This window comes from Eleutherodactylus coqui, chromosome 1, assembly GCF_035609145.1.
Source record: "Eleutherodactylus coqui strain aEleCoq1 chromosome 1, aEleCoq1.hap1, whole genome shotgun sequence".
NCBI classification, from domain to species: domain Eukaryota; kingdom Metazoa; phylum Chordata; class Amphibia; order Anura; family Eleutherodactylidae; genus Eleutherodactylus; species Eleutherodactylus coqui.
Window position 1 is genome coordinate 313,592,339 of NC_089837.1, and position 26,250 is coordinate 313,618,588.

A 26,250-nucleotide genomic window follows, 5' to 3' on the forward strand; every position below is an offset into this window, starting at 1 on the left:
CCAACATGCTCAAAACCTCTGAAACAGATTAGATACTTCAGGATAAATGGCATGGATTCAAGTTGGGACAAAATATGCTTTATGCAATACTTTCAGTGATGACTTCGTTAGGATAACTTGCTGACTGTTCTTGCTTATTGCTTCACAACAATTATGCCATCTCTCCAACGTCAGAGTGGAGTTCAGGTATTTTTCCCCAATGGAGCATATATGGTAATTATTCTGCAACGTTCCATTTAAGATGCAGTCTAGTTGTGAAAATACCAGAATACATGAGGGGAGTATTTACATATGGCCTTTAGAGGATTCAGTTCTATTTTAGTTAAGGAGGAAATGAGGGACACCCAAAAGTGGAAGATTTGAGTTTTTCTCCATCACTTCTCCGGAAGGGGTGGATATTTATTATCAAAATAGGACAAGGATATTAGCTTAACCCTTATTTGATTTACTGCTTTAATACATACAACGCATTGAATAGGTTATACTTTTTTCCTTCTTTGGGGAGGGGGGTTATTGAGCTTTGTTCTTACGGCTCTCAAATATAATATATAGCAAAGTAATTTTTTAAAGTTCCTATTCTTGCACAAACTAATTTCTTTAAAAAAAAAAAAATCATGGGAACTATATGAGGGCTTAAATTGTGTTTGTTTATAATTGTTTTATTTACAGTGCATAAGGCCTCATGTCCATGGGGGAAAGAAAAAAAATATCAGGCCCGCTACGGATTCTCCATGGAGAATCCGCAGCGGGTCCCTCCTGCCCCGCGGACATGAGGGCTGAAATTAGAATAAACTCACCTGCTGCGGGCCGTGCGTGTCTTCCCTTCTTCGCGGCCGGATCTTCTTTCTTGGGCCCGGCGGATGTGCTTGGCACGCCGGCTGCGTGCATGCACTGGGCACATCCGCCGAGGCGAAGAAAGAAGATCCGGCCGAGAAGGAAAGACACGCACGGCCCGCAGCAGGTGAGTATATTCTGATTTTAGGTCTCCCGCGGACCTGGACGGCTTCCATAGGCTTCAATAGAAGCCTGCGGAAGCCGTCCGCACGGGAGACCAGCACCTAAATGGAGCATGTCCGGATTTTTTCCTGCACGCGGATCTGCGTCTGCAGGGAAAAATGACATCCGCAGGTATTTAACTACCTGCGGGTGTCTAAGTCCTCATGTTCACGGGCAAATTCAGATTTAAAATCCGCAGTGTTTTTCCTGCACGTGGATCCGCGCCCCATAAGGATGCACTGGACACCCGCAGGTAGTTAAATACCTGCGGATGTCATTTTTCCCTGCAGGCGCTGGTCCCGCGTTCAGGAAAAAATCCGGACATGCTCCATTTAGGTGCTTCTATTGAAGCCTATGGAAGCCGTCCGGATCCGCAGAAGACCCGCACCTGAATTAAACTCACCTGCTCCGGGCGATGCAGGTCTTCCTTCCTTCGCGGCCGGGAACTTCTTTCTTCGGCCCGGCGGATGTGCCCGATGCATGCGCGCGGCACGCAGCCGCGTGCCGAGCACATCCGCCGGGCCCAAGAAAGAAGATCCGGCCGCGAAGAAAGGAAGACATGCACAGCCCGCAGCAGGTGAGTTTATTCTTATTTTCAGCCCTCATGTCCGTGGGGCAGGAGGGACCCGCAGCGAATTCTCCATGGAGAATCCGTAGCGGGCCTGATTTTCCCCGTGGACATGAGGCCTAATGCATCCCTATGGGGCGCGCATCCACATGCAGGAAAAACGCTGCGGATTTTAAATTAGAATTTGCAAGTGGACATGAGGCCTTACCGTTCTAGCTCAGCTCGTCATGGATGTAGCGATACCAATTCCATGTAGTCTTTTCTGTAATAAACAGCCATACACTCGCTATGACCAGCACAAGACACTTGTGCAGGAATTATGCAAGAGTGTCGCAAAAACACAACGCTCTGCATAAAGCCTTTTAGTAAAAAGTCATACAGAGACCCGCACAGAAATAGGACATGCCGGACAAATCACAGCCGTTTGCATAGGACTGCGTTCTCTAATGCAATCCTATGCAGGCGGCCACGGGTGGAAGTTTTGTGGGAAATCACGCCACGGAATTTCCGCCCGTTTGCAGGGGGCCTAAGACCAGTGAATATTGCCAAGAGTTCTCCTTTCAGTAAATGTGAGGATACACAAGTACCCTAGCATTCATAACATATACCCTCATGTGGAAGAGGTTTCTGACAGAAGAGCAAGTTACTTTGGGTCCCCTTTGAGGCCGCAGGAGGAGAGCACTTTAGTAAGCTCATCACACCATTTCATTACAAGATAGACAGAACATTTCCATTTTCTATGCGTTAAGCTTTTCAGATGACTCACTGTGAATTCTGTTTTGCAAGCAGTTCAGTGACAATTATATGAGGAAATTCTTACGTTTGATGACTTGCTGGCCTCCTGGTAACATTACATACTCTATATTTCCTCTTCATCTGACCGCAATGTGTGACCTCCACTTTTAGACCTGACAAGCAAGCAAGATTAAAAAGTTTAGCCATTAGAGCAAAGAATAGAGGACGGAAAGAGTTAAGACAAACATTCTATGACTGACCTCTTATTTCTTTGGTGAATTTCACACGCTGGGAGTCTGTCAGAGGCTTGGTCTGTTCATTAATATTCTGAACGTCGAGGACTTCACACATGAACTCAATCACTGGCTGCGCACGATAAAAAGCAGTTGCAGAAACTAAAAAGGAAAATGCAAGATCTAGGTTAAACAGCATTAAATATGAACAAGTGACATGAATGACCTTTCTATACAAATACACTGCCCTTTAGATAGGTACTAAAATTAATCCTACTACTACACCTACCAATTTGGTGCCACTTAAAAGGCATTTTGTGGTGGCACACATTTTCCGCTACAGACTGGCGCAGCTGTAAAATAATAAACAGAATTCTAATAACCTCTTCTGCGCCCCAGCCGATCCAGTCCTCCGCATACTTCTGGGTAGCATATACCAACATTGAGGCCACTGATTGGAATGTGCCCATGCGGTATGGTAAACTGATGACTAGATTGGTAGGGGCACAAAACATTTCACAGCTCTGGCAGCCTACAGGAAAAAAAAACAATCACCGCTCGGAAGCCGCTTTACATCCGCTCTGAAAGTTTTAATCATCTTTTAGGCTACAGCTACATTTCAACATTTATAGTTACACTAAAAAGATACAGTAAATATTACAGTGACCACAACCTCATTATTGCAAGCAAGATTGCAAGAGCCCTTGGAACCATTTCAAGAAGTAGTCAGTCTTACTTTTTCCCGTAACAGACAGCGCTGTGGTCAGCCTGTGACGTGAAAGGTCAAGTATGCCTTTGGTACTGTACAGGAAATTTAACTTGAACCCCTATATGTAATTCACGCTATGTTAGACTTGAACATGCGTGTAGTGTATTCAAGCCAGGCTGAAGTTGCCCCAAACTTCTAAAGCATCTACATTAGAGGACATTATGGTGCTCACACCTCAAAAGTGTTCTGTCACTAATTTGATTCAGTGTCTGAAGGGAATTAGCTAGTCTTGAAATCAAGGACCCATGTAGATGGCATGTTGCACGCATATATCCAGACAGATGCGCGCAGTACAGAAGTAGAGGGGACTGTATATAAGGGCTTGTGTAAGCATATGCACAATGTAGAGCACTCAGAGTAACAAACTTAATACTTTAGGAGCCTAAAGCTGTGAAGCAAGTCCCAGAAGTACAGATTCACTGAACACTGTGCAAGTATTAACCCTTTCCAGTCCAATCTCTGACGTCTAAAGACATTCTGATTGAAGGCTGTACACCTGTGATGTCGGAAGACGTCCAGCAGGGTATTCTTACTGTAGATTACTGGAAAAACAAAAGATCTCAGCAGCACACCTTCAGCCCAATAGGCTCACAGATAGGGAGAAAGGGATAGCATATGGCGTCAAGCCAGTAGATGCGCGCTCACCTAGGGGATCCGGACTTCATAGATCCCAATGCAGCGTAGAGAAAATGTGTATGGAGAGCAGCATCAAGTAGAAGCTATTTCAAAAAGACATCCTGGAATCTTCAGGGAATCCAAATCCAATTTTCATCTTTATTGAGTTAAAAACTCCATCAGCATAAACAAAACTTGCGACGTTTCGCAAGCATGCTTGACAAAGTCCTTTGCATAGGACGAAACGTCGCAAGTTTTGTTGTTTATGCTGATGGAGTTTTTAACTCAATAAAGATGAAAATTGGATTTGGATTCTCTGAAGATTCCAGGATGTCTTTTTGAAATAGCTTCTACTTGATGCTACTGTAGATTACTGTCCGCTCTGTTGTTGTGGGGCCTCTCCAGCATGTCACATACCGCAGTACTGGCTCTAGCCAGCAGATGGTGCCATTGTATAATGGCAGAAAGAGAAAGCCCCCTAGGAAACCCTGAATCCAAAATTGGATTGCAAAGGGTTAAACAGTTTTCAGCAAACCGCTAAGGATTGGGCACTGCAGCCACACAGCACTCCACTGAGGTTTTCCAACATGTTATTTTGGTAGATTAAAAAAATACTTTTCCTGTTAGTTCTTGCAAAAAAATAAGACAACAGGTAACTGTAGTTTAAAAACAAAAAGTAGTAAAGCGCAGCCAACATCACTATCTCAGTCAATCAGCATGAAGAATAAGAACTTCCCTTACTCACCATCAATATTGAGCATCATGTTCCACATTGCAGGACGCACAGACTGGTGAAACCCAAACCAAACTTCACGACCCCCACCTAGTGGATGATAGTAACCTTCTGGGGGTGAGAAGAAAGAGCGCCCGACAGGAGTATATCTGCAGAAAAAAATATAAATTACTACATTAAAAAGATAAGCATAAAATATAAATTTTTGTACAAACAAGGGAAAGTGCATAAAAAAAAGATTTTCCCATTTTTATGTCCCTGCAGAGGACTTGAACCATAGAAAGCAATGATCGATATGATAATGCATTGTATTAAAATTGTGATCATAGGCAACGGCAGGCTGGGACACCAGTGTACGGCATTCTGATGCCATTCAACCCATCTGCCCTCTACAGTTACATCGCGGACGGCTGACTACATCAGAGGGAGCGCATTCCCTCTGAACTACTGACACGTCGCAATGTACATTGATCGTGGCATATAGGGGTTAACAGCGGGCGGAGGAAATCACTGTTCCCATCGATCTCCAAGTTGCAGCGGGAAGCACACATTCCGCTCACTTTTGAGCTCCTGCAATACACAGGACCCAAGTTTACGCCCTGTTGCATTAGGTACCCCCAGCCAGGACGTAAACATACGTCCTGTGAGATTAAGGGGTTAAGAAAAATAAAAAATAAAAAAAAAATATCGAACTAGGAAAGAAGCCAGTATACAGACAACTTAAAATACCTCATAGATGGCAAGTGACGGGTAATAACATCAAGTGCTTGCACAGAGTCCTCAGGAACCTCACTCAGATGTCCAGAAAGTGCCTCCAAGAGAAGCTGCAGGCTCACAACTGAAACCCACTGAATAGTCACTTTGAAGGTCTGGTCCTTACCCTCGCCTGGAAGGGTAACTTCCAGGTCAACCTAGAGAAAGGAATAGAATTCAATTATATATCAGTAGTTTTTTTCAGTTTTAAACAAAAAAAAAAATATCAATAATCTTTAGTAAAATAATAGTCTTTCAATTTCTTACTCTGTCTCTCCCAATTGGCAGTGGATGTGCAGTGTACATATTTCTTTTCCCATCATAACCTGGCTGACGGTCTCCAAATATCTGCATCTTGAAGTGTCGCACCATTGTATCAACCACTTCCCTACAAGTAAGCAGGAAAAGCAGGATGTGCAGCAACTCCAATTTTGGGGAGGTTGAAGAGACAAAAGCCATGCTAGCCATATTTACCTGTTCACTCTTCTGGGTCTTTTCTCAGGTTTAATGTCCACATCATAATGGTAGACATCAATTTTTGGTATCTGTACCTGGAAGTGGTTGGCCAAAAGTCTAATTGGCTTTCCAAGGGTTCCCAAGCCAGGACGCCGCGGAGGCTGGAAGAGGTTGGTCGGTGGAGGACCTTGGAAAGAAAAGTTCTCAGTTTAGATCATTTATCTAAATCATCAACTACAACAACATAAATCCTAACATCTACGGGCAAAAGACAATGCTGCACCACCACTCTGCTTAAGGGTACCTTTGTTGGGGGTATTAGCGCCTGACAGTCATACCAGCACTCACCACTCCTGTTCTTTACACAGGAGCGATAGACGCTCAAGTGAATGGAGGTAAAGAAGCTGCATATAATTCTGGCCCAGCTGGCTCCATTCACAGTAAACAGGAGTCGCTCAAAGATTGAGCGACTCTCCATTTACAAAGCATGACAGATGCTGGGATTGAAGTTCCACTAGAAACCAAGTGACTAACAAGTGAGCAGCTTGTCACTCAGCACCTTGTCTGCGGACGCTTGTATAAGGGACAATTTTATCACCCCATATAAAAAGGTACCTTAAGTCCCAAATGACATCAACTTGCCTGCTTTTCCTGAATCAGGGGAAATCCAAAAATTTAAAGTTTTTTCCTTTTCATCCACTTGAAGTAATAAGATAAATCTAACGTTTCATTAAAGGGAGTCGCAAAACTTGTAGGATGAAAAGATATCAGCACCCAGGGGAAACCATAAATCTGTTAAATGTTCAATTGCGCAGCTTTAGGCGCATGTACACAAAAGGGCGGATTTGCTGCACATTCTCCGCACGAAAGGTTTGCGGCAGTTATAGTAGCAAAAACGTGGATGAGATTTTCCAAAATCCGGTCCGCACACTACAGCGGCGTGGAAACGGACCTGTGGGGCAGAGTTTAAACCCGCAGCAGATCAAATTTAGCAATGGATTTTCAGCATAGATTCCACCTCTTCAAATCTTGGGGCAAAATGCACATAATCCACAGCAATTGAGACACTTCAGCTGAGGATTTGCTCCTGCAGAAAATCCGCTACATGTGAATATGGCCTTAGACTTTCCCCCCCCCCTCATATGTGGTTTTTCTATATTTTACTACTGCAGTGTTTGCCTCATGTACATGGCAGTGCCAAGCCCTTGTACAATGCCCCACCTGTGTCTCCATAAGACCACATATACTTCTGGTTGTGGTGGGCATCTGACATACAATACTGCACGATTACCCCGTATGCTAGCAAGAAGCGGACAGCATGACCGCATCAGCCTACTCCGGGTTTCTTTGTACTCTGCTACCACAAAGGGGTCCACATGCACAAAATATTACAATTTTTAAGGCGGTCATTCAAAAGAAAATTTTTATTCCAGATTTATTGTTACAGTGGAAAGGAATTTGGTTGCAGCCATGAATCCAGAGCCCTGCTGGGCAGTGATGTGCCTGTATACCCGTGTGATGGGCGATGTGGCTGCTGAGGCCAGTGATTGGCTGCAGTGGTCACATGAGTACACCGACACATCACAGATGCAGCCAACTGGGGGGACCAGAGCGGTGGTGCTGGGGGAGAGGGAGGGGAGGGGGGGTTGACAAAGCTTTATTTTAGAACATTTTCTACATGTACTACAAGTTTATGTTTCTCAGACAACCCCTTTACAAGCTGTTGGTAACTGTTTAGCTTTACATTGCAGCAACACAAGATTGGTAGGGGCTTTGGGGTCAGACTTCCACATGGGTGTCGGAGTTGCTCCCATGCACACTTAAAGGGAACTCGTCATGTTGAAACAGAAACTAAGTTATTGTGCCGTTCCTGTAGGTGACGGGGAGCCGGGATGGAATTTTTATACTCTCACCCGTTACTCTATTCCCATGGCGTCCACCAGTGAATATCACGCTGGGCACGAAGACATGACTCTTCATAGACTTGTATGGAAGAGTGCACACATGACTAAGTCATATCTTCATGACCAGTGCGACCTTCAGCAGCGGACACCAGGGAGCAGGAGAGTATAAAAACCTACATCTCCGACTCCTCAAGAACCACACCATAACAGGGTTAGTACAAGCTGCCCACTTGGGTGAGGAGTAGAAACGGGCCGATTGAAGCTTTCCAAATCTGGCTTATCTTCCATATTGCTATAATCTAGGCTCAGCCCTCATCCATTGCAAACAGTGATTATTAGTGTAAATTCACAGCCAGCAGATTTGTTACAGATATTTCTGTGACTTGCATTCATCTAATGGAGCTTGCAGTTACAGAAATGTCTGCAACAAGTCAGGCATATATCTATATAGCTTTAAAGAGGTTGTCCGGTTGCCGGTGTAAAGATGTTAAAACAAAAGCAGGGGTACCTACTTGCTCTCTCCCTCAGCGGTCCAGCCTCATGGTCCTCCTGGTCTTTGCTGTGGAACTGGCTGCAGCGGTCAGGGGTCATTCTCCTGACAACATGGATCCCAGCATCTGAGTGGTGATGCCAGAAGAAAGGCGATGGGAGAGAACAGGTAAGTACCCCTGCTGAAAGCATGACGTCACAAATACTGAACGGGTGGCGTTTTGTTTGCGTTGGACAGGGATATACCCAACCACAGGCACAGCCGGGACGCCCATCGCACGGTGCTACCCTCGTTTATGCGCAGCACGAAGGCAGAGCTAAATCGGGCGAATGGCGGCGCACTGGACAATAAGGTACCATTATACTTTTCCTAGCGTTGGACAGCAACATGTGCATTCAGTTGGCTGCCCAAAGTTTGGTGACAAACTTCCTTTAATGACACAGGACATACAGTTATATCCTTTATGTTCAGGGTTTGTATGGAGGGGGGATGTGGAGCCTAACCCGCCTTACAATGCTGGTGCCGGCCGCCGCCAGCAACAGTCATAATCAGCATGAACGCTGATTGCGGCATCTAAGTCCTAAACAGCCACCCCCATGGCTGTGCCATGTAATCTCAAGGTGCAGTTAGCTATGGCAGCCTGGGGCCTGCTGAAGGGCCATGGCTGATTGCCATGTGGCATGGCTCGATAGACCGCTTATAAAGATCACGGTATAAAGTAACACTACGGTATTCTATTATACTGCAGGAGTGACCCAACCATCACTGGTTCAGAGGGTCATTCACACCAACGTATTTATTGTTGCAGGGGAAGGAATTTGGTTGCAGCCACGTATCCAAAGCCCTGCTGGGCAGGGATATGCCCATATACCAGTGTGGTGGCCGACGTGGCTGCTGAGGCCAGTGACTGGCTGCAGTGGTCACATGGTTACACAGACACATCACAGATGCAGCCAACTGGGAGGCCCAGAGCAGTGGCGCTGGGGGTCAAAGCTTTATTTTAGAACTTGTACTACAAGTTTATGTATCTCAGACAACCCTTTTACAATGGTAACCATTTAGCTTTACATTGCAGCAACACAAGATTAGTAGGGGCTTTGGGGGTCGGAGTTCCTCCCATGCACATTTGAAGAGAACCCGTCACGTTGATACAGAAGCAGAAACTAAGTTATGGTGCCGTTCCAGTAGGTGACGGGGAGCCGGGATGGAATTCTTATACTCATTTCAATTGTGTATTACAGGCGTGATGTACACCATACATCGCAGCAATGCAAATACACTGAATTGCGCATGTCCCACTCCCACATTAGCATTTTTTCATTGCGTAAAACACATACGTAAAAGATTTCAGCTCTTACAGCCGTGGAAATGACCCTCAAGGCTACCTACGCAGGCCAGCGCGATATGGGCAATTTGTTTTCCGTCACTGCGATGCAGGAAAACATCGCTCATGTATAGGACTGCATTCAAAAGAATGGTCTTCATATTTATGTGAGATTTGCTGCTTACTGGCAGCGTCATAGGCAGGGTCTGACAGGGTGGCATCATTGGCAGGTCCTGGAAGCCTTAAAGAGGTTCTGTCATTAAAAGAAAGAAAGAAAAAAAAAAATTACCTATTCCTCCCCCATCAGTCTTTTACCGCATTTTCTTCTGTGTCCTGTAGTCCCCCGAATCCTCTTCTTGTGACAAAGTGTACATTGCCGGCATTCTCCGTGTAGGTTACATCACTAGTGACGTAGTGTTCACAGCCTAGCAGGGAGTGCTGAGCTATTGCCAAGACTGTGCATGCGTGCCATCTCTCTGCAATGGTATATGAACACTCGCGGCCGAGACAGTTCGGCATTCCTTCCTAGGCAGTAAACATTACGTCACTAGTGATGTAACCTACACGGACCTACAGGAAGAAGAATGCCGAGAATGGAAGCTCCATAACAGGAAGAGGAGGATCCGGTTGGCTTGCAGTGAGGTGACCCAGGGGGCCTGCAGGAGCCAGAAGATCAGCGAGGAGAAGATGCGGTAAGAAGACTGATGGGGGAGGAATACAGATTGATTTTTTCTTTTAAAAAAACAGAACCCCTTTAATGATACCTCCAGCTACCATGGGAATCCATCGACACCCCACAATAGTATTGGGGGTGCCGATGGAGGACAGGAGGAGCTACTTCTTTATCACCCGCCTACATGCCATGTTAGTTACTGATTGTGGCATATGTGGGTTAAGCCGATGGGAATGGAGGTTTCTCCACCCTTGGTCCATCCAGGACTTGGCTCTTCAGATGCAAAGCTTAGATTAGGCCACTGTGAAAACATGACAGCCCAGCCTAACACCCCTTAATGACAGCCATAGAGAAAAAAAACCCCAAAAAACGTAATATACGCAGCAAATATGGCTACGGCGAATAGTGACTGCAGCATCTAATTGGTTAAACTGCTGCCATCAGTTCTGACCATGGTGTGCACTGCAAGCCTGAAGGGGTGCACTTGGGTGGCAAGGGGAAGAGAATTTCCTAGCTGCAGGCAAATGGGCCATGTCCCAGTGCCCCAGATCCCCAGGATCTGGATACAGGTGAAACCTATGGTAGAACAGGTAAGAACAGGCTTTCACCCATGCCTTTGACTTGTGGGCCACCAGGAACATGCATAGACATTACTTTCCAGGAGGCACAAGGGTTGGCATTGACAATGGTGAACACAAAAAGGGGTCACAATGGACATTACAATGTGGGGGACAAGAGGGGTGCAAGGTGGAAAAGATGACACTGTTAGGCCAGCTTCATGGGGCAGAGAAACTCCTGTGAGATTTGTGCACTGCGAGACACAAATCTCGAGCAAGTAAGAACCCTTTGCTTTTGGATAAAGTCATATACATGAGCGATACTTGTCCTATCTTTTCGCGTTCCTCATTTAATAGGAAAGTAAAAACGCATCACACGTTGTGCAATGTGCATGCGAATGTGATGCAAGGGAAGGTTTCCCACTGGAAACACATGCAAATCCTTTAACATGCCTGAAAGCTTCACCGGAGGATCGCTACTTCCCAGGAGTGATGGGAGGCGTTTGACAGAAAAACGCCTTGCATCGGCGTAAAAATGCATGCTGGTGAGTGCAATTTTGTCTAAGTTTCATAGCCTGATCACGCCCGCCCGAATGTAGCCTCACTGTGTGGGAAACCATTTCCATCATGGGCACTGCATGGCATTATTAGTTTTAGGGCACTGTTTTCAAGGGTGCTGTCTACGTGGAACTATTATTGAAGGGTAATTAAAGTTACGGCATTTGGAATCCAATATTTGTGAGCACTGAAAGAGCAAGTATGGTAAAAGGGGTAAAATGGGGCAGCAGCACCACACTAGGGGTAGCAGCAGGACGGGGTGTTTGTGTGGGTGGATGCAAGAAAAGTCAGGAGTTAAAGGCGTTTGAACAGCAAACACGTGCTTAGGTCAGTGGCATGAGCTATACTGGGTCCATCAGAAGTGTAACCACCAGACTACATGGATCCCACAATACTATTTCAACCGACAATTCCATCATTCTAATAATAATACTCCGATGAAAATAGGAGTCAAACATCACAGCAGTTGGCATCAGTTTGGAGTGCTGAAGAGAAGTGGCAGCAAGCGGGCACCTTATCTACTGGTAGACTTGGACACAATCCAGGCTTTATATGCAATTCATTTTCACAACACAACCTACTGAAAACAAGCAGAGTTCGGTGAAAAAAAAACAAAAACGTGGCTTTCACAAGTGTGCAGTAAGACGGGATCCTTGGCAGCTGCACGCCATTTTTGCCACCTGTTCACATGAGTCTACGCTGAACTTGGCTGTGAGCAGAGGCTTCAGGAAGCCGTCCGCAGACATCTCAGGCTATTTATAAAGACATGAATGGTTCCTCACGCTAACCACAGTCCTGACGTGACCAAGGGGACCAAATGTTCCTCAGCAGAAGCTTCCACTGAGCAAGGAAAGCTGGGAAGAAACACTCTGAAGCAAATCATTCAGAAGTAAGCCCAGAACAGCGTCCGCCCGCCTACCTCCACAATTACTTACAGTTTGCTATGTAGTACACAAGTGTGTTTGGGATGTTACCAGAATGCGGCTATTAAGGGTCACCCACTATACTACAGTGGTAATCAGCGGTGCCCACTGATAGATGCACCACTGGGTGGCAATTGTGGTAACCTATATAGGGTCGCAGTTGCGACCCGGCCCCTAATCTAGGGGGGCCCACACTGAATAGTCTGCAGGAGCCAATAGCCTTTTTCCCATGTCTACAGGTGTCATACATATTGGTGGCTAAGGGGAGTGGGTACTGTGCCACCTAGCAGGGCAGCGCTCCATTGCCAAGTGAGAGTGGCAGGCGGTTCCCAGGAAGTGGGAGAAAAGGGGATGGGATCGGGTCTGAGCGTCACGATGCTTTTGCTCACAAAACAGACAAGAGGAATTTCTCATGTTAAAACGCATTGCATGAGAATCACAAGTTTGTGCGTTGCGATAAAAAGGAGGCTCCATAGGGAAACATGGGAGATAAAGCAAAACACAGAAAGATAAGCATCCTGCCATTTTTCCCCTCACTCCACATTGTAGTAGTGAGATCACCACAAATGGGAATTAAACAATTGAAAATCATTGGCTTCATAATTCTCGTTATGTTACCATTTAGGGCTAATTCCTACGGACGGACTTCTGCCACGTTTTACGCGGCAGAAATCCACTGCGTTGTCCCACAGCCATAAGGCTCTATTGTAGCTAATAGCTCAATGTTCACACTGCAGAACTCCGCAGCATGAAATAAACCATAGCTTGTCCTAAATGCTGCAGGAATACATGCGGCCGGCCTCCGTTGTAGTCAATGGAAGCCGGCCGTCACGCTATACTTCGCGGAAGTATCACGTATCATGGGCAAACAGCTTGGAATCACTTCAGTGATCCTCTGTTGCTGCTGTCACTGCCACAGCAGAGGATTGGCTTCTCCCATTGCTTTCAATGATGCTGCTGCCACTGACGATATTGACAGCAATGGGGCTGTGATGCGAGATCATGCAGCCAGATGTAACATGCCACAATTTGTTTCCAGTATGGCATCACAGTGCCATGCAGGAAAACATCGCTAATGTGTAGGACCCCATTCAGAAGAATGGGATTCATATTTGTGTGTCTCAAATTGCACCCGTCACGCTATTTTATCACCCATGTAAAGCCGGTCTTGGGGCTCCTTTACACTGGCGAGCGCAATATCACCACAAGAAAATCGTGGCAAAAATCTCAATGTTTTTCCCCAGGAGTTTTCAGCGTCAGCGCTGCTTTTTCTTGCAAAACCATCACTGTCGCTTGCGATTTTCACTCACTTTTTCCCGCCATTTTGCCGCAATTCTTTAGTACAAAAGTCGATAGGACTTTCTAATGTTAAAAAGCACATGGCACAAAAATTGCAAGTTCACGTTTTGCGATGCGATAAAAAGGAGGCTCCATAGGAAAACATGGGAGATAAAAGAAAAAACCCCGCAAAAAGCAGAATAGGACATGCTGCGTTTTTCTTATCTCACATCGGAAATGGAAAGGAAACCATTGAAAATCATTGGTTTCATAGTTCGGCGTTTTCACTCAGTCTCGCATCGCACGAAAATCATGCAATTTTAATGCTAGTGTGAAGGCAACCTTAGGCCCAGTGTCCACAGGGGGGGGGATTTGATTTGTGGTACCCGCGCAGGAGATCTGTAAATAAGGCCACCCATAGCATTCGCAGGACAGTAAAAAGCATGCAGATGTCATTTTTTTCCTAGCGTGCCGATCGCATGGGAAGAAAGCACAGCATGCCTTACTTCACTGCGGATCCCGCGCGGACGGCTTCCATTAAAGTAGATTGAAGCCGTCTGATCCGCTGACCGCCCGCAGCTGACACTGAACACGCCACAGATCTGGGGGAAAGCAGATTTAAAAAAAAAAAAAAATTTTAAAAAACACTGTGCATGGGCCACGCTTGTCAGCCAGCCTGGACACATCCGCGGTGCTAAAGAAAGAAGATCCAGCCGGCACAGAGCAGATCCGCACTGGTTCCGGAGAGGTAAGAAAAGGTCTTTTCCTCTCCATGGCTGCGGGCACACATGGATTCTGTTGGGGGATTCAGCGTTGGTACCCGCGTGTGCAAGTGGACATTAGGTCCATTAGGTCTTTGGGTGCTTTTACATGCCAGAGAAAATCCCGCAAGATTTGTGTTGCGAGACGCACAAATACGAACTCTATTCTTTTGAACAGAAGCGATGAGAACCCCACTCTTTTGAGCATGAGTGATGCTGCGAGTTAGAAAATCACTGCCTGTCCTATTTTTTCACGCCCCCCCTGACTGTTGCATTGAAAACAATGGGCGATATGTTCTAACACACTGCATGCCGTGTGATAGGAGGTCAAAAACAATGAGAAACAGTTGGCAATCCTCCAATGTGTGAAACGAAGGCCGGAGGAATTTCAGAGAAGCTGTATGAGGAGTTTTTTTCCCATGAAAGCGGCCTCACATCTGCAGGTAAAACACATGTTGACCGGCGTGATATGGAGCCAGGTTTCTTGGCCAGATCTTGCGCTTGCCCTTGTGAAGGTAGCCTGGGGGGACTGGAACTGGTGAGCATTTGGTTACTTCTACAATACTTCTGTATGGTCTATCGTTAACACTCACATAAATGTTGCAGCAGGTGTCAATACTTTTATGGATGTGTATGATGCCTTCATCATCCACAGGCTGCTCCTGAGCCTTCATCATACCCAACCCACACCCCATGTTCATTACAGAGGGGAAAGGTGTTCATATCAAGCAAGGTGTCCCCCTCTACCATTCCTTAAATTGGTTGTCCTACAATTCAATATTTCTCCATCAGAGCAAACAATTTTTGCAAGTGGCATCGTTTAAAAAAAAAAAAAAAAAAAAGGCTCCCCCATCACCACCCCCACACACTCTTGTAAGGTCTATGACAGCTGTGCCGGAGGTCCTGTTAGGGAGTACCGCCATATATTCCATACAAAACGGGAAAAAAAACCTGTGCAAAACCTTTTCCTACTAAAATGCTGGACATCACGCTGAGGACCCAATGGATCCCATGATGTCAACACTAATTTTGTTGCGCTAAGTGTGTTGATTGCTGGTGATAACCCAGCGCCACGACTCCTAATGGATGGGTGTGTTCACTGCAGAAAAAGCTGGGCCATTCATGCAGATTTTTCAGAGGTGTAAAACCTGCACCAAATTCTCTACATGTGCAAATACCCTAGAAAAGAATCTGAATGGTGGGCCGGAGCGGCAGGCCTGTTGTGTCCAGCGCTGGACATTAGGCCCATTTCACATGAGCAGAAGAGATTGCATTGTGGCACCTGTATTACAGCCCAGATTCGCAACACAACTGTAGGTCCGATGCCGAAATGTAACAGGGTCCAAAGAGGCTTCAAGGTGCTTTTACACGGAACGATCATTCACTGTACATGATCAATAAGAGGTCTCACTTCTATTCGTGGTTCTGTGTAAGCAGGCAGCCGCTAAAGGCCCATTTAGACAACAATTATTGCTCTAAAGCAGTTCTTTGAGCGATAATCGCTGTGTATAACTGCACACGGATCGTGCAGTTTTCGTTAAGCCGTCGCTCATCGTTGTCTTTCAGCATGCTTTAAAACAACGATGAGCCTTATCAGGGATTCACAGCAAGATATAACTGATGACAGGCTGGGTATGAAGAACAGAGGGGTCCAGCTCTGCTCTCCATACCCCACTCAGAGCGCTCAGCTGTATAACAGCCGGGCACTCCTTGCAGAAAACAGCTGGATGCAGAAGACGAGTGGGGACACCCCGCTTGTCTTCTGCATCCTCCGATTCGAGCGCTGAGCTGCACTTGCAGTGGGGTACAGCTGTCTTCTGCATCCTCCGCTCACAGCGCAAGGTGATCGCTCATCTTGAACGATCTTGCGCTGTAAGGGACAACGATTTTCGCTCAAGAGACATCTTTTGAGCTATAATCGTTTTTTGTAAATGGGCCTTAACAACCGCTTAGTGTGAATGAAGTTGTGGCGGGCTGGAATGAGCCCGATCCTCCATTAGTTTGTGATGTTCATTCCTGTGTAAAAACACAAAAAGAATTATCGCTGGGACAAGCTGTCGGGTATTGGTTGCCGACAGATCGTCTGGTGTAAACGCACCTTCAGTTTGGGTCATTAGACCACGCCTGGAGCCATAATACAGGCAAGGAAACACAACCTTATGTGGATGTCAAATTAGCCTTAAACTAGGTTCACACGGCTGATTTCAATTTTGCCGCAAGAAAGCCGCGGCCAAAAAAGAAAACAAACACCTTCTTGTTCCCACGAATTTTGGGTGTCAATTATTATTATTATTATTATTTATTTTTTTTTTTTTTAAGAGTAATCTCAGCATGGCATTGCTGCCACCTGCAATAAAAAACTCGCATTTTTTTAAAATGAAAAAAAAAAAAACGCATCTCATTTGTTACCTTAAAAAGTAGGCTCAATAGGGAAACCTGGGAGATAAAAATACTGCACATTGCAGAAGGATAGAGCACGCTGCAATTGTTAGTCCTCACAACATCCCATCAGTAAAAACATTGCAGATGGGAACAAAACCATTGAAAAGCATCGGTGTCATAATCTGCTTTTTACTGACTCTGGCATCATGTGCCATTTTCTCCCCCCGAGTGAAATCACCCTTGGAAGAACACTAAGAGGAATATAAAATGTACATGAAAGGACGATCTTTTTAAATAATTGAAAAATCGTTGCACTTTTTCTAATTGGGCAAATTGAATAGTGGGATAAACTAATTAGTATAGAAGGATATAATGGTGCAGAACCTGCAGACGGCACAGCGGGTAATCTCATGTTCATCTCTTCCATTTTGTCACCAGACTACCCTTAAAAGGGTTGTGCCAAGTTCTAACGTTTCCCCCTCCCATCCACAGGATAGGGGATAAACCATGCCACTGCTCCATTCACTCAGGGACCAGACCCCCGAACTTAGAATCAGTGGCTGGACCCTCACCATTCAAAGTTATACCCCATCCTGTGGGCAGAGTTACACTTTATAACTCGGCACACCTTTATAGAGTAAATGCACTTTTTACTAACTTGCTATGTCAGAGCCACGTTTAATGTTGTGATCAGTGGGAGTCCGGCCGATTGCTGAAAAGAGGGGGCAGCACTCGCCAACTGCGGTGCCCCTTCAACTGTCTCTGCTGCTGTCAGCTCCTCTCGGCAACTGAAGGTGATCGTATAAAGATCTACTGAAGATGTCTATAGCCTCCGTTAGTCTTCAGTTGTGGAGTGGAGCTGTAAGTAACAAAGCCCAGTTGAAGGGGGCACTACAGTTGGAGAGTGATGCAGCCCCTCTTTTCGGCAATCAGCAGGACCGCGACTAATCAAAACTTTGTCAGGTCACTCTGATATGCAAGATGTTTGTAAGAAGTGCAGCTCCTCTTTAAAGATGGCGATCGAGGACACTGTAGCCCATCTACTGATCTCCACTAGTGCACAGTATCTTACGTTACCCCTCAGTCTCTATCCACTACTGATAAAGCATCTCCAGACCTTCCCGGGCAGACCATGTGCCAAGCCAGCTTACACCCTTCATTGCAGAGACCTGGCAGATGTGAGGTTGGCAGAGGAGTTGGCTGCTGTGCATGTGCCAGTCTTCACATTTCCACATCATTGGTTGTGTTGTAGATGGCGACCAACACGTGCAGGGCAATAACAAGTCCTCTGCCCACCTACTAGATCCGTGCGGGCTCTCTGCTGGAGTGGGTGATGGAGGCATAGGAGGAATGAGCTGCCTCAGGGTTGTGTTACACAGCCGGGTGTACATTTGCACAACAGGCGTGTTGTACTATATTTTTTGCACACAAATTAAAATAAATAAATAAATATATAAATAAACAAAATCCCATTGATGGAAATGCCCATGTATTGTAATAATTCAGTGTACGCTCCTTCTCTGCGCAAGAGAATAGAGCGAGCGGCAAAATGCCCATGCCAAGCATGCGTATGTGAACGAACCCACTGCTGTCAATTGGTTCTATTCACTGCGCATTACGTATGAATCCAGCCTTAGGCCTCATGTCCACGGGCGGATCTGATTGGTGGAATCTGCGCAGAAGATCCACAAGTCAAGACGCCCAGAGGGAAGCATGGGTGTCCGTAAATGTATTAAAGTAGACGTATTTGATTTACGGACCTTCTGGTCCAGAAAACAAATCGCAGCATGCGTCATTTCACTGCAGATCCCGCACAGACGGCTTCCATTAACGTCAATGGAGGCTGCCTGCACAGCTGACAGGCCACCGATCCGCGGGAAAGCAGAAGATTTAACAAAAAAAAAAACAACCTACTGCTGCGCATGTGTGGCTGTGGGCCTGAACAAGGAAGATCAGGTCAGGACACAGAGGACCCGCATGGGATCTACGCAGGTAAGATAGTGTCCTCAGCCGCGGGCAGGGTGGGAGTCTGCTGCGGGCTCCTGTATGCAGAACCTGACCCCCCCACATCCCCGTGGACATGAGGCCTTAGTGCTGATCTTACCAGACACTTGAAGGTCTGATGGGCGAATTAGTATATGGCACAGAGGTCTCCCCCCCCCCCCCCCAATTTCATTTTATAAATTAGGCAGTGCTAATGAGCATCCAAACATGACCATTTACAGAGCCCTCTTATCACTGATGTACGACATGACAGCTTTACAACAGGTTTCCTATCTCAGCCAGGGTCCGGACACAGACACTGGAGGGTCTGCCGCGGGGACACGGACACACACACGGACACACACACTGGAGGGTCTGCCGCGGGGGGACACGGACACACACACTGGAGGGTCTGCCGCGGGGGGACACGGACACACACACTGGAGGGTCTGCCGCGGGGGGACACGGACACACACACTGGAGGGTCTGCCGCGGGGGGACACGGACACACACACTGGAGGGTCTGCCGCGGGGGGACACGGACACACACACTGGAGGGTCTGCCGCGGGGGGACACGGACACACACACTGGAGGGTCTGCCGCGGGGGGACACGGACACACACACTGGAGGGTCTGCCGCGGGGACACACACACACACACACACACACACACTGGAGGGTCTGCCGCGGGGACACACACACACACACTGGAAGGTCTGCCGCGGGGACACACACACACACACACACACACACACACACTGGAAGGTCTGCCGCGGGGACACACACACACACACACACACACACACACACACACACACACTGGAAGGTCTGCCGCGGGGACACACACACACACTGGAAGGTCTGCCGCGGGGACACACACACACACTGGAAGGTCTGCCGCGGGGACACACACACACACTGGAAGGTCTGCCGCGGGGACACACACACACACTGGAGGGTCTGCCGCGGGGACACACGGACACACTGGAGGGTCTGCCGCGGGGACACGGACACACACACTGGAGGGTCTGCCGCGGGGACACGGACACACACACTGGAGGGTCTGCCGCGGGGACACGGACACACACACTGGAGGGTCTGCCGCGGGGACACGGACACACACACACACACTGGAGGGTCTGCCGCGGGGACACGGACACACACACACACACTGGAAGGTCTGCCGCGGGGACACGGACACACACACACACACTGGAAGGTCTGCCGCGGGGGCACACACACACACTGGAAGGTCTGCCGCGGGGGCACACACACACACTGGAAGGTCTGCCGCGGGGACACACACTGGAAGGTCTGCCGCGGGGACACACACTGGAAGGTCTGCCGCGGGGACACACACTGGAAGGTCTGCCGCGGGGACACACACTGGAAGGTCTGCCGCGGGGACACACACTGGAAGGTCTGCCGCGGGGACACACACTGGAAGGTCTGCCGCGGGGACACACACTGGAAGGTCTGCCGCGGGGACACACACTGGAAGGTCTGCCGCGGGGACACACACTGGAAGGTCTGCCGCGGGGACACACACTGGAAGGTCTGCCGCGGGGACACACACTGGAAGGTCTGCCGCGGGGACACACACTGGAAGGTCTGCCGCGGGGACACACACTGGAAGGTCTGCCGCGGGGACACACACTGGAAGGTCTGCCGCGGGGACACACACTGGAAGGTCTGCCGCGGGGACACACACTGGAAGGTCTGCCGCGGGGACACACACTGGAAGGTCTGCCGCGGGGACACACACTGGAAGGTCTGCCGCGGGGACACACACTGGAAGGTCTGCCGCGGGGACACACACTGGAAGGTCTGCCGCGGGGACACACACTGGAAGGTCTGCCGCGGGGACACACACTGGAAGGTCTGCCGCGGGGACACACACTGGAAGGTCTGCCGCGGGGACACACACTGGAAGGTCTGCCGCGGGGACACACACTGGAAGGTCTGCCGCGGGGACACACACTGGAAGGTCTGCCGCGGGGACACACACTGGAAGGTCTGCCGCGGGGACACACACTGGAAGGTCTGCCGCGGGGACACACACTGGAAGGTCTGCCGCGGGGACACACACTGGAAGGTCTGCCGCGGGGACACACACTGGAAGGTCTGCCGCGGGGACACACACTGGAAGGTCTGCCGCGGGGACACACACTGGAAGGTCTGCCGCGGGGACACACACTGGAAGGTCTGCCGCGGGGACACACACTGGAAGGTCTGCCGCGGGGACACACACTGGAAGGTCTGCCGCGGGGACACACACTGGAAGGTCTGCCGCGGGGACACACACTGGAAGGTCTGCCGCGGGGACACACACTGGAAGGTCTGCCGCGGGGACACACACTGGAAGGTCTGCCGCGGGGACACACACTGGAAGGTCTGCCGCGGGGACACACACTGGAAGGTCTGCCGCGGGGACACACACTGGAAGGTCTGCCGCGGGGACACACACTGGAAGGTCTGCCGCGGGGACACACACTGGAAGGTCTGCCGCGGGGACACACACTGGAAGGTCTGCCGCGGGGACACACACTGGAAGGTCTGCCGCGGGGACACACACTGGAAGGTCTGCCGCGGGGACACACACTGGAAGGTCTGCCGCGGGGACACACACTGGAAGGTCTGCCGCGGGGACACACACTGGAAGGTCTGCCGCGGGGACACACACTGGAAGGTCTGCCGCGGGGACACACACTGGAAGGTCTGCCGCGGGGACACACACTGGAAGGTCTGCCGCGGGGACACACACTGGAAGGTCTGCCGCGGGGACACACACTGGAAGGTCTGCCGCGGGGACACACACTGGAAGGTCTGCCGCGGGGACACACACTGGAAGGTCTGCCGCGGGGACACACACTGGAAGGTCTGCCGCGGGGACACACACTGGAAGGTCTGCCGCGGGGACACACACTGGAAGGTCTGCCGCGGGGACACACACTGGAAGGTCTGCCGCGGGGACACACACTGGAAGGTCTGCCGCGGGGACACACACTGGAAGGTCTGCCGCGGGGACACACACTGGAGGTCTGCCGCGGGGACACACACGGGAGGTCTGCCGCGGGGACACACACGGGAGGTCTGCCGCGGGGACACACACGGGAGGTCTGCCGCGGGGACACACACGGGAGGTCTGCCGCGGGGACACACACGGGAGGTCTGCCGCGGGGACACACACTGGAGGTCTGCCGCGGGGACACACGACTTCCTCACATTATTTACAGTTGTAATAGTATAAACATACATCACTCCTTTTCTGACAGGTCATGGAGATGAGCGGGGCCTGGCACCGCTGATCAGTTGTTTCCCAGAGCTGGCACACATCAACCCCATCCACTGTAGCAGCAGACCAACCACATACTACATGGACTACTCAAGCCTGCCAATACAGGAGCGTCTGCTTTGCTCAGAGGGTCCCGAGGGGAGGACCCCCCATTCTAGAGCTGACACCCCCCATTATTAACCCCTCATAACAATGGTGGCGGGTTAGAGAACCACGGCCATGGCGGACGGGTTCTTCATCAACTAAAACCTGTATTAATGTTCATGAAGCAGTCAGGAAGAGCGGGTGCCACGCCATCACTACACAATTCTCCCCAGCCTGCCAGGACGGGTGGGCCATGCCAGTCTGTACCAGGTAAGGCCGCTCTTTTAGCGGATGCTTTAATCCCCCTGTAAACCCGCTGCCCTGAGATCCATGCATCTCGGTGGGCTTCTCACAGGAGCGTCTTAGCGAAGCGTCTCTAACACGCGCTACACGGCCGCCGTCTGTTCTATTCTCAGGCATTCAGTGCGTTTCTGACCCAGCATTTCGCCCTCTGCAAGGATGTGGGGGCGCTAAACATGCCATTCTGACCCGCTGGAAGGCCGCTCGCACACGGGCGTATTTCTGTGTTTTCAGCGCCGCACTCAACGCTGTCAATCCCACCAATGATTTCAATGGGGCTTCTCAGAAAAGCGTTAAAACGCTGCGTTTTTGAAGCGCTCTATTTTCATGCAGTTCGCCCATTGAAATGACGGGGCGCGGTTTTATCGCTGCTGAACGCGGTAGATGTGGTGACCGTCTTCAGCGGCGGTTTTTCCGTTCCGGCAGTATCAGCTTGCTTGGCTGCGTTAATAACTGCGCTGAAAACACAGTAAACGCAGCATTTTCACAAGCGTCCGTGAGAGCGGCCTAAAATGCCGCGTGTAACGCCTGTGTGAGCGGCCTGCCATCGTACACGCCGCGCGACTCCATCTACGACCGCTGCTGGAACATGGAACCCACGTTTGTAAGCAGCCGTCACTTCTGCTAGCAGCGGATACTCCGCGGCGCCCGCTGTACACGCGTTCTGTTAGTTTTCGCCCTCGGAGTAGACCGTAGACGACCGCGCCATTCTGTACTCCAAGTATAGCAGAGCCAGCAGCCGCCGTAGAGCATCCGCCCCGCTGCCGTCCTGGAGCCGCACAGTGTGAACGCTGCCTACACGCCGACCAGTGTCAGCAGTCCGTGCACCGAGGACAATGGCGGCCCCCAGCAGTGCGGCACCGCGGCGCCTCCTCCGCACATTCCTGCATACAATGCCGCAGCCGTCCGGGGGGGGAGTACGGCCGGTCCCCCAGCAGCCCCGTCTACACCGCGCCTCCCGCCCCCCACACCGCGGGGATCACGTCCTCCGGCCCCCGCCTCCACAGCCGACCTGCCTCAGGTGAGGCCTACCACCCCGGGCCTACACCGAGCGCTGCGGCAGCACTTACCGGGCCCCACCGCCTCCATCTCCGCAGCAGTCCTCTCCGGGAGTCTCTTTTTCTCCGGAATATTTGCTCCGGGTGGGGGTACCTCCACGGACGGAATCGGGTCTGGGGGAGGGAGGGAGCCTCCGGGCGGCGGGCGCTTCCGCTGTCAGGGAGCGGCGCGCAGAGCGACGGCGGCCGGGGAAGCGTCTGCGGCGAGAACACACGGACGGGGCGACGGAGCCGATCAGCTGTGCCCGGACACCGGAGACGGAGAGGAGCGGGGACCGAGCATGGAGAGGGGGCGCGCACTGAGCGACGGGGGCGAGCGGCGGGTTCTGGAGCGGGGAGGAGGCGGAGAGGGACAGCAGCTCCTCCCGTGTCACCTAGACGTGCGGGGACCCGCACTGCTCGGCCGGGCACCTGGCGGCACCACACAAAGAGGACGACGGGGCATGGAAGGCACACTGGTGCAGGTCCACAGCCCACTGCAGCGCCTGGACGGAGGGGCTGTTCACACTGACGAGGTGCTGCATGCGGTTCTTAGGAAAGGGCCACGTGACCAAACATTACACTATAGCCCAGCGATCCGGCCGTCTCAGAAGTGGGGACCGCAGAGGGCAAAACTCCAGCAAAGATGGATTTTTATTAAAAAAAAAAAAAAAAAATTAAAACTACTGGCGGGTGGCAGGAAGTTGCATGGCTACACTGGCATCTGTGGGCACATGACCCACGCAGAAGTTGCCTATTATTCCTATTATTATAATACAAACGAGTGCAATAAAAGGTCAGAAAGTCAGACTTACACCGCAGTCGCTGCGTGAATTTTTTTTCTGTAATTGCAGTGAGTTTTGGTTTTAAAATGCATTGAAGGTTTTTCACACACAAACCATGTGCCTCTAATAAAGCTGAAAAACATGCAGCGCGTTTTGGTTTTTTTTACATTTCCATAGGGATTAATGGGAGATTCTGCAATAAGAAGCACCACAAATAAGACATGGCCACTTCACCATCCCTGTTGGAGAGAACCATCACCGTGCAAGTTCCATCCCTAGTGCAGTCAATGGAATATGCCCATGTGAACACACCCCAAGGCTCGGTGCCCGCGGGGGGCGATCTGCAGTAGAATGTCCACAGCAGCCAGCCTGTCTCTAACCCATTGCTGGAGGACTTGTTTTTGGCCAGTTTATTCTCTGTCTCATGGCGAGGAGGGGACATGTTTCCCCGTGCACTGCGCATTTAAAGTCAGAATTTATAAAAGAGGCACAAGAATATAAAGAAGTACAATCACAAGCACTTCATAAATCAGGCATCAGTGTAAAGTCATATTTACTAACAGGGTTAGTAGTAAAGTAAAAAAACGGAAGAGTATAAGCCCAAATGACCTTCAGACAGGTCGTAGACGCACATCAGTCAATTACATTAGGCCAGCTGTCCACGGGCGTAGCCGTTTCCGCTGCGGGATAACACTAAAGTCACCGCGATTTTCCACGATTAACCCATCATTAACGATATGTAAATCGCAGCGATTTTCCGCTCGTGTACATGTGGCTGCGCTTTCCGTAGTTTCCTTATGGAAAGTGTTCATTTCGTTGCACATGTGCGGATTATCGCCACGGATAACGCAATGAAATGTCGCCTGTGGACAGGTGGCCTTAGTGAGGCAGTTGGTTTCAGAACTACTTTATAGACCAAGGCGCCGTGCACATGACTTATGGGAGACCAGGTATCAAAAGGGAGCATCAGACCTGGACACGAGGGAGAGTGGTGAGGATTTTGAATCGGGTTTTGTCACGTTCCTGTGCAGAATTTACTCCTTTATTAAGAGGCGGCGAACTCCACCGCGCATGTCAATTTCCACATGGATTTTGTACTGATTTATGGAGTTTGTGGACGGAATTTTCAAAATCTCATCTACTTAGCTGCTAATGTAAATGCTGCAGAAATCTGCCCCCGCTTAGGCTGGGTTCACACGGGGCGGAATGGCTGCAGAATTTCTAAGCGTAAATTTCGCCTGCAATTTTAATCCCGGGATCAAGCAGCAAAGTGGACAAGATTTGCAAAAATCTCATCCACACACTGCGGCCGATCCGCACTGAAACGGACATGCAGCACAGAACTCAAAGCCGCGGCATGTCAATTGTATCGCCGTTTCCGCTGCTGGCTCTACTAAGGAGGTGCAGGGGTAGAGGTTGTATGTGACAGGCAGGGTGGAAGGTGTGGGAGCCATAGGGAGGGGCGGGGGACTAGGTCAGGGGATTTTGTATGCCTCCCTGTAGAAGTGCGTTTTTAAGGCGCATCTGAAATTTCGTGCATCGGGAATTGTCCTGATGGCGAGCATGTTAGGTCTCATTAGAGGGGTGTTTAGCCTGAGTGTGTTAAAGGGGTTGTCCCACGCCGAAACATTTTTTTTTTTTTTCAATAGCCCCCCCGTTCGGCGCGAGACAAACCCGATGCATGTGTTGAAAAAAAAAACGGATAGTACTTACCCGAATCCCCGCGCTCCGGTGACTTCTTACTTACCTTGCGAAGATGGCCGCCGGGATCTTCACCCTCGGTGGACCGCAGGTCTTCTGTGCGGTCCATTGCCGATTCCAGCCTCCTGATTGGCTGGAATCGGCACACGTGACGGGGCGGAGCTACGAGGAGCAGCTCTCTGGCACGAGCGGCCCCATTCAACACGGAGAAGACCGGACTGCGCAAGCGCGTCTAATCGGGCGATTAGACGCTGAAAATTAGACGGCTCCATGGAGACGGGGACGCTAGCAACGGAACAGGTAAGTGAATAACTTCTGTATGGCTCATAATTAATGCACAATGTACATTACAAAGTG

The 26,250-nt window shown here is 49.7% G+C and overlaps 1 protein-coding gene across 3 annotated transcripts in view; it reads right to left on the reverse strand.

The window, feature by feature from the left end:
- The window catches only part of LOC136574071 (protein argonaute-4), a 49,677-nt gene extending 25,923 nt beyond the window's left edge, over positions 1 to 23,754 (reverse strand). The window contains exons 1-8 of one of the 3 annotated variants that reach the window (XM_066574989.1): positions 23,441 to 23,754; positions 8,275 to 8,379; positions 5,877 to 6,045; positions 5,670 to 5,790; positions 5,379 to 5,560; positions 4,662 to 4,798; positions 2,560 to 2,694; positions 2,385 to 2,472 (exon numbers count right to left, since the gene is read on the reverse strand). In XM_066574989.1, the coding sequence (XP_066431086.1) occupies positions 2,385 to 2,472; positions 2,560 to 2,694; positions 4,662 to 4,798; positions 5,379 to 5,560; positions 5,670 to 5,790; positions 5,877 to 6,045; positions 8,275 to 8,379; positions 23,441 to 23,459 (956 nt within the window). In that variant the 5' untranslated portion in view covers positions 23,460 to 23,754. Of the gene's footprint in view, positions 1 to 2,384; positions 2,473 to 2,559; positions 2,695 to 4,661; positions 4,799 to 5,378; positions 5,561 to 5,669; positions 5,791 to 5,876; positions 6,046 to 8,274; positions 8,677 to 23,440 lie in introns of those variants that run through there. The other 2 variants (XM_066574990.1, XM_066574988.1) reach the window with 2 other exon arrangements.
- Between the last annotated feature and the right edge of the window lie 2,496 nt (positions 23,755 to 26,250).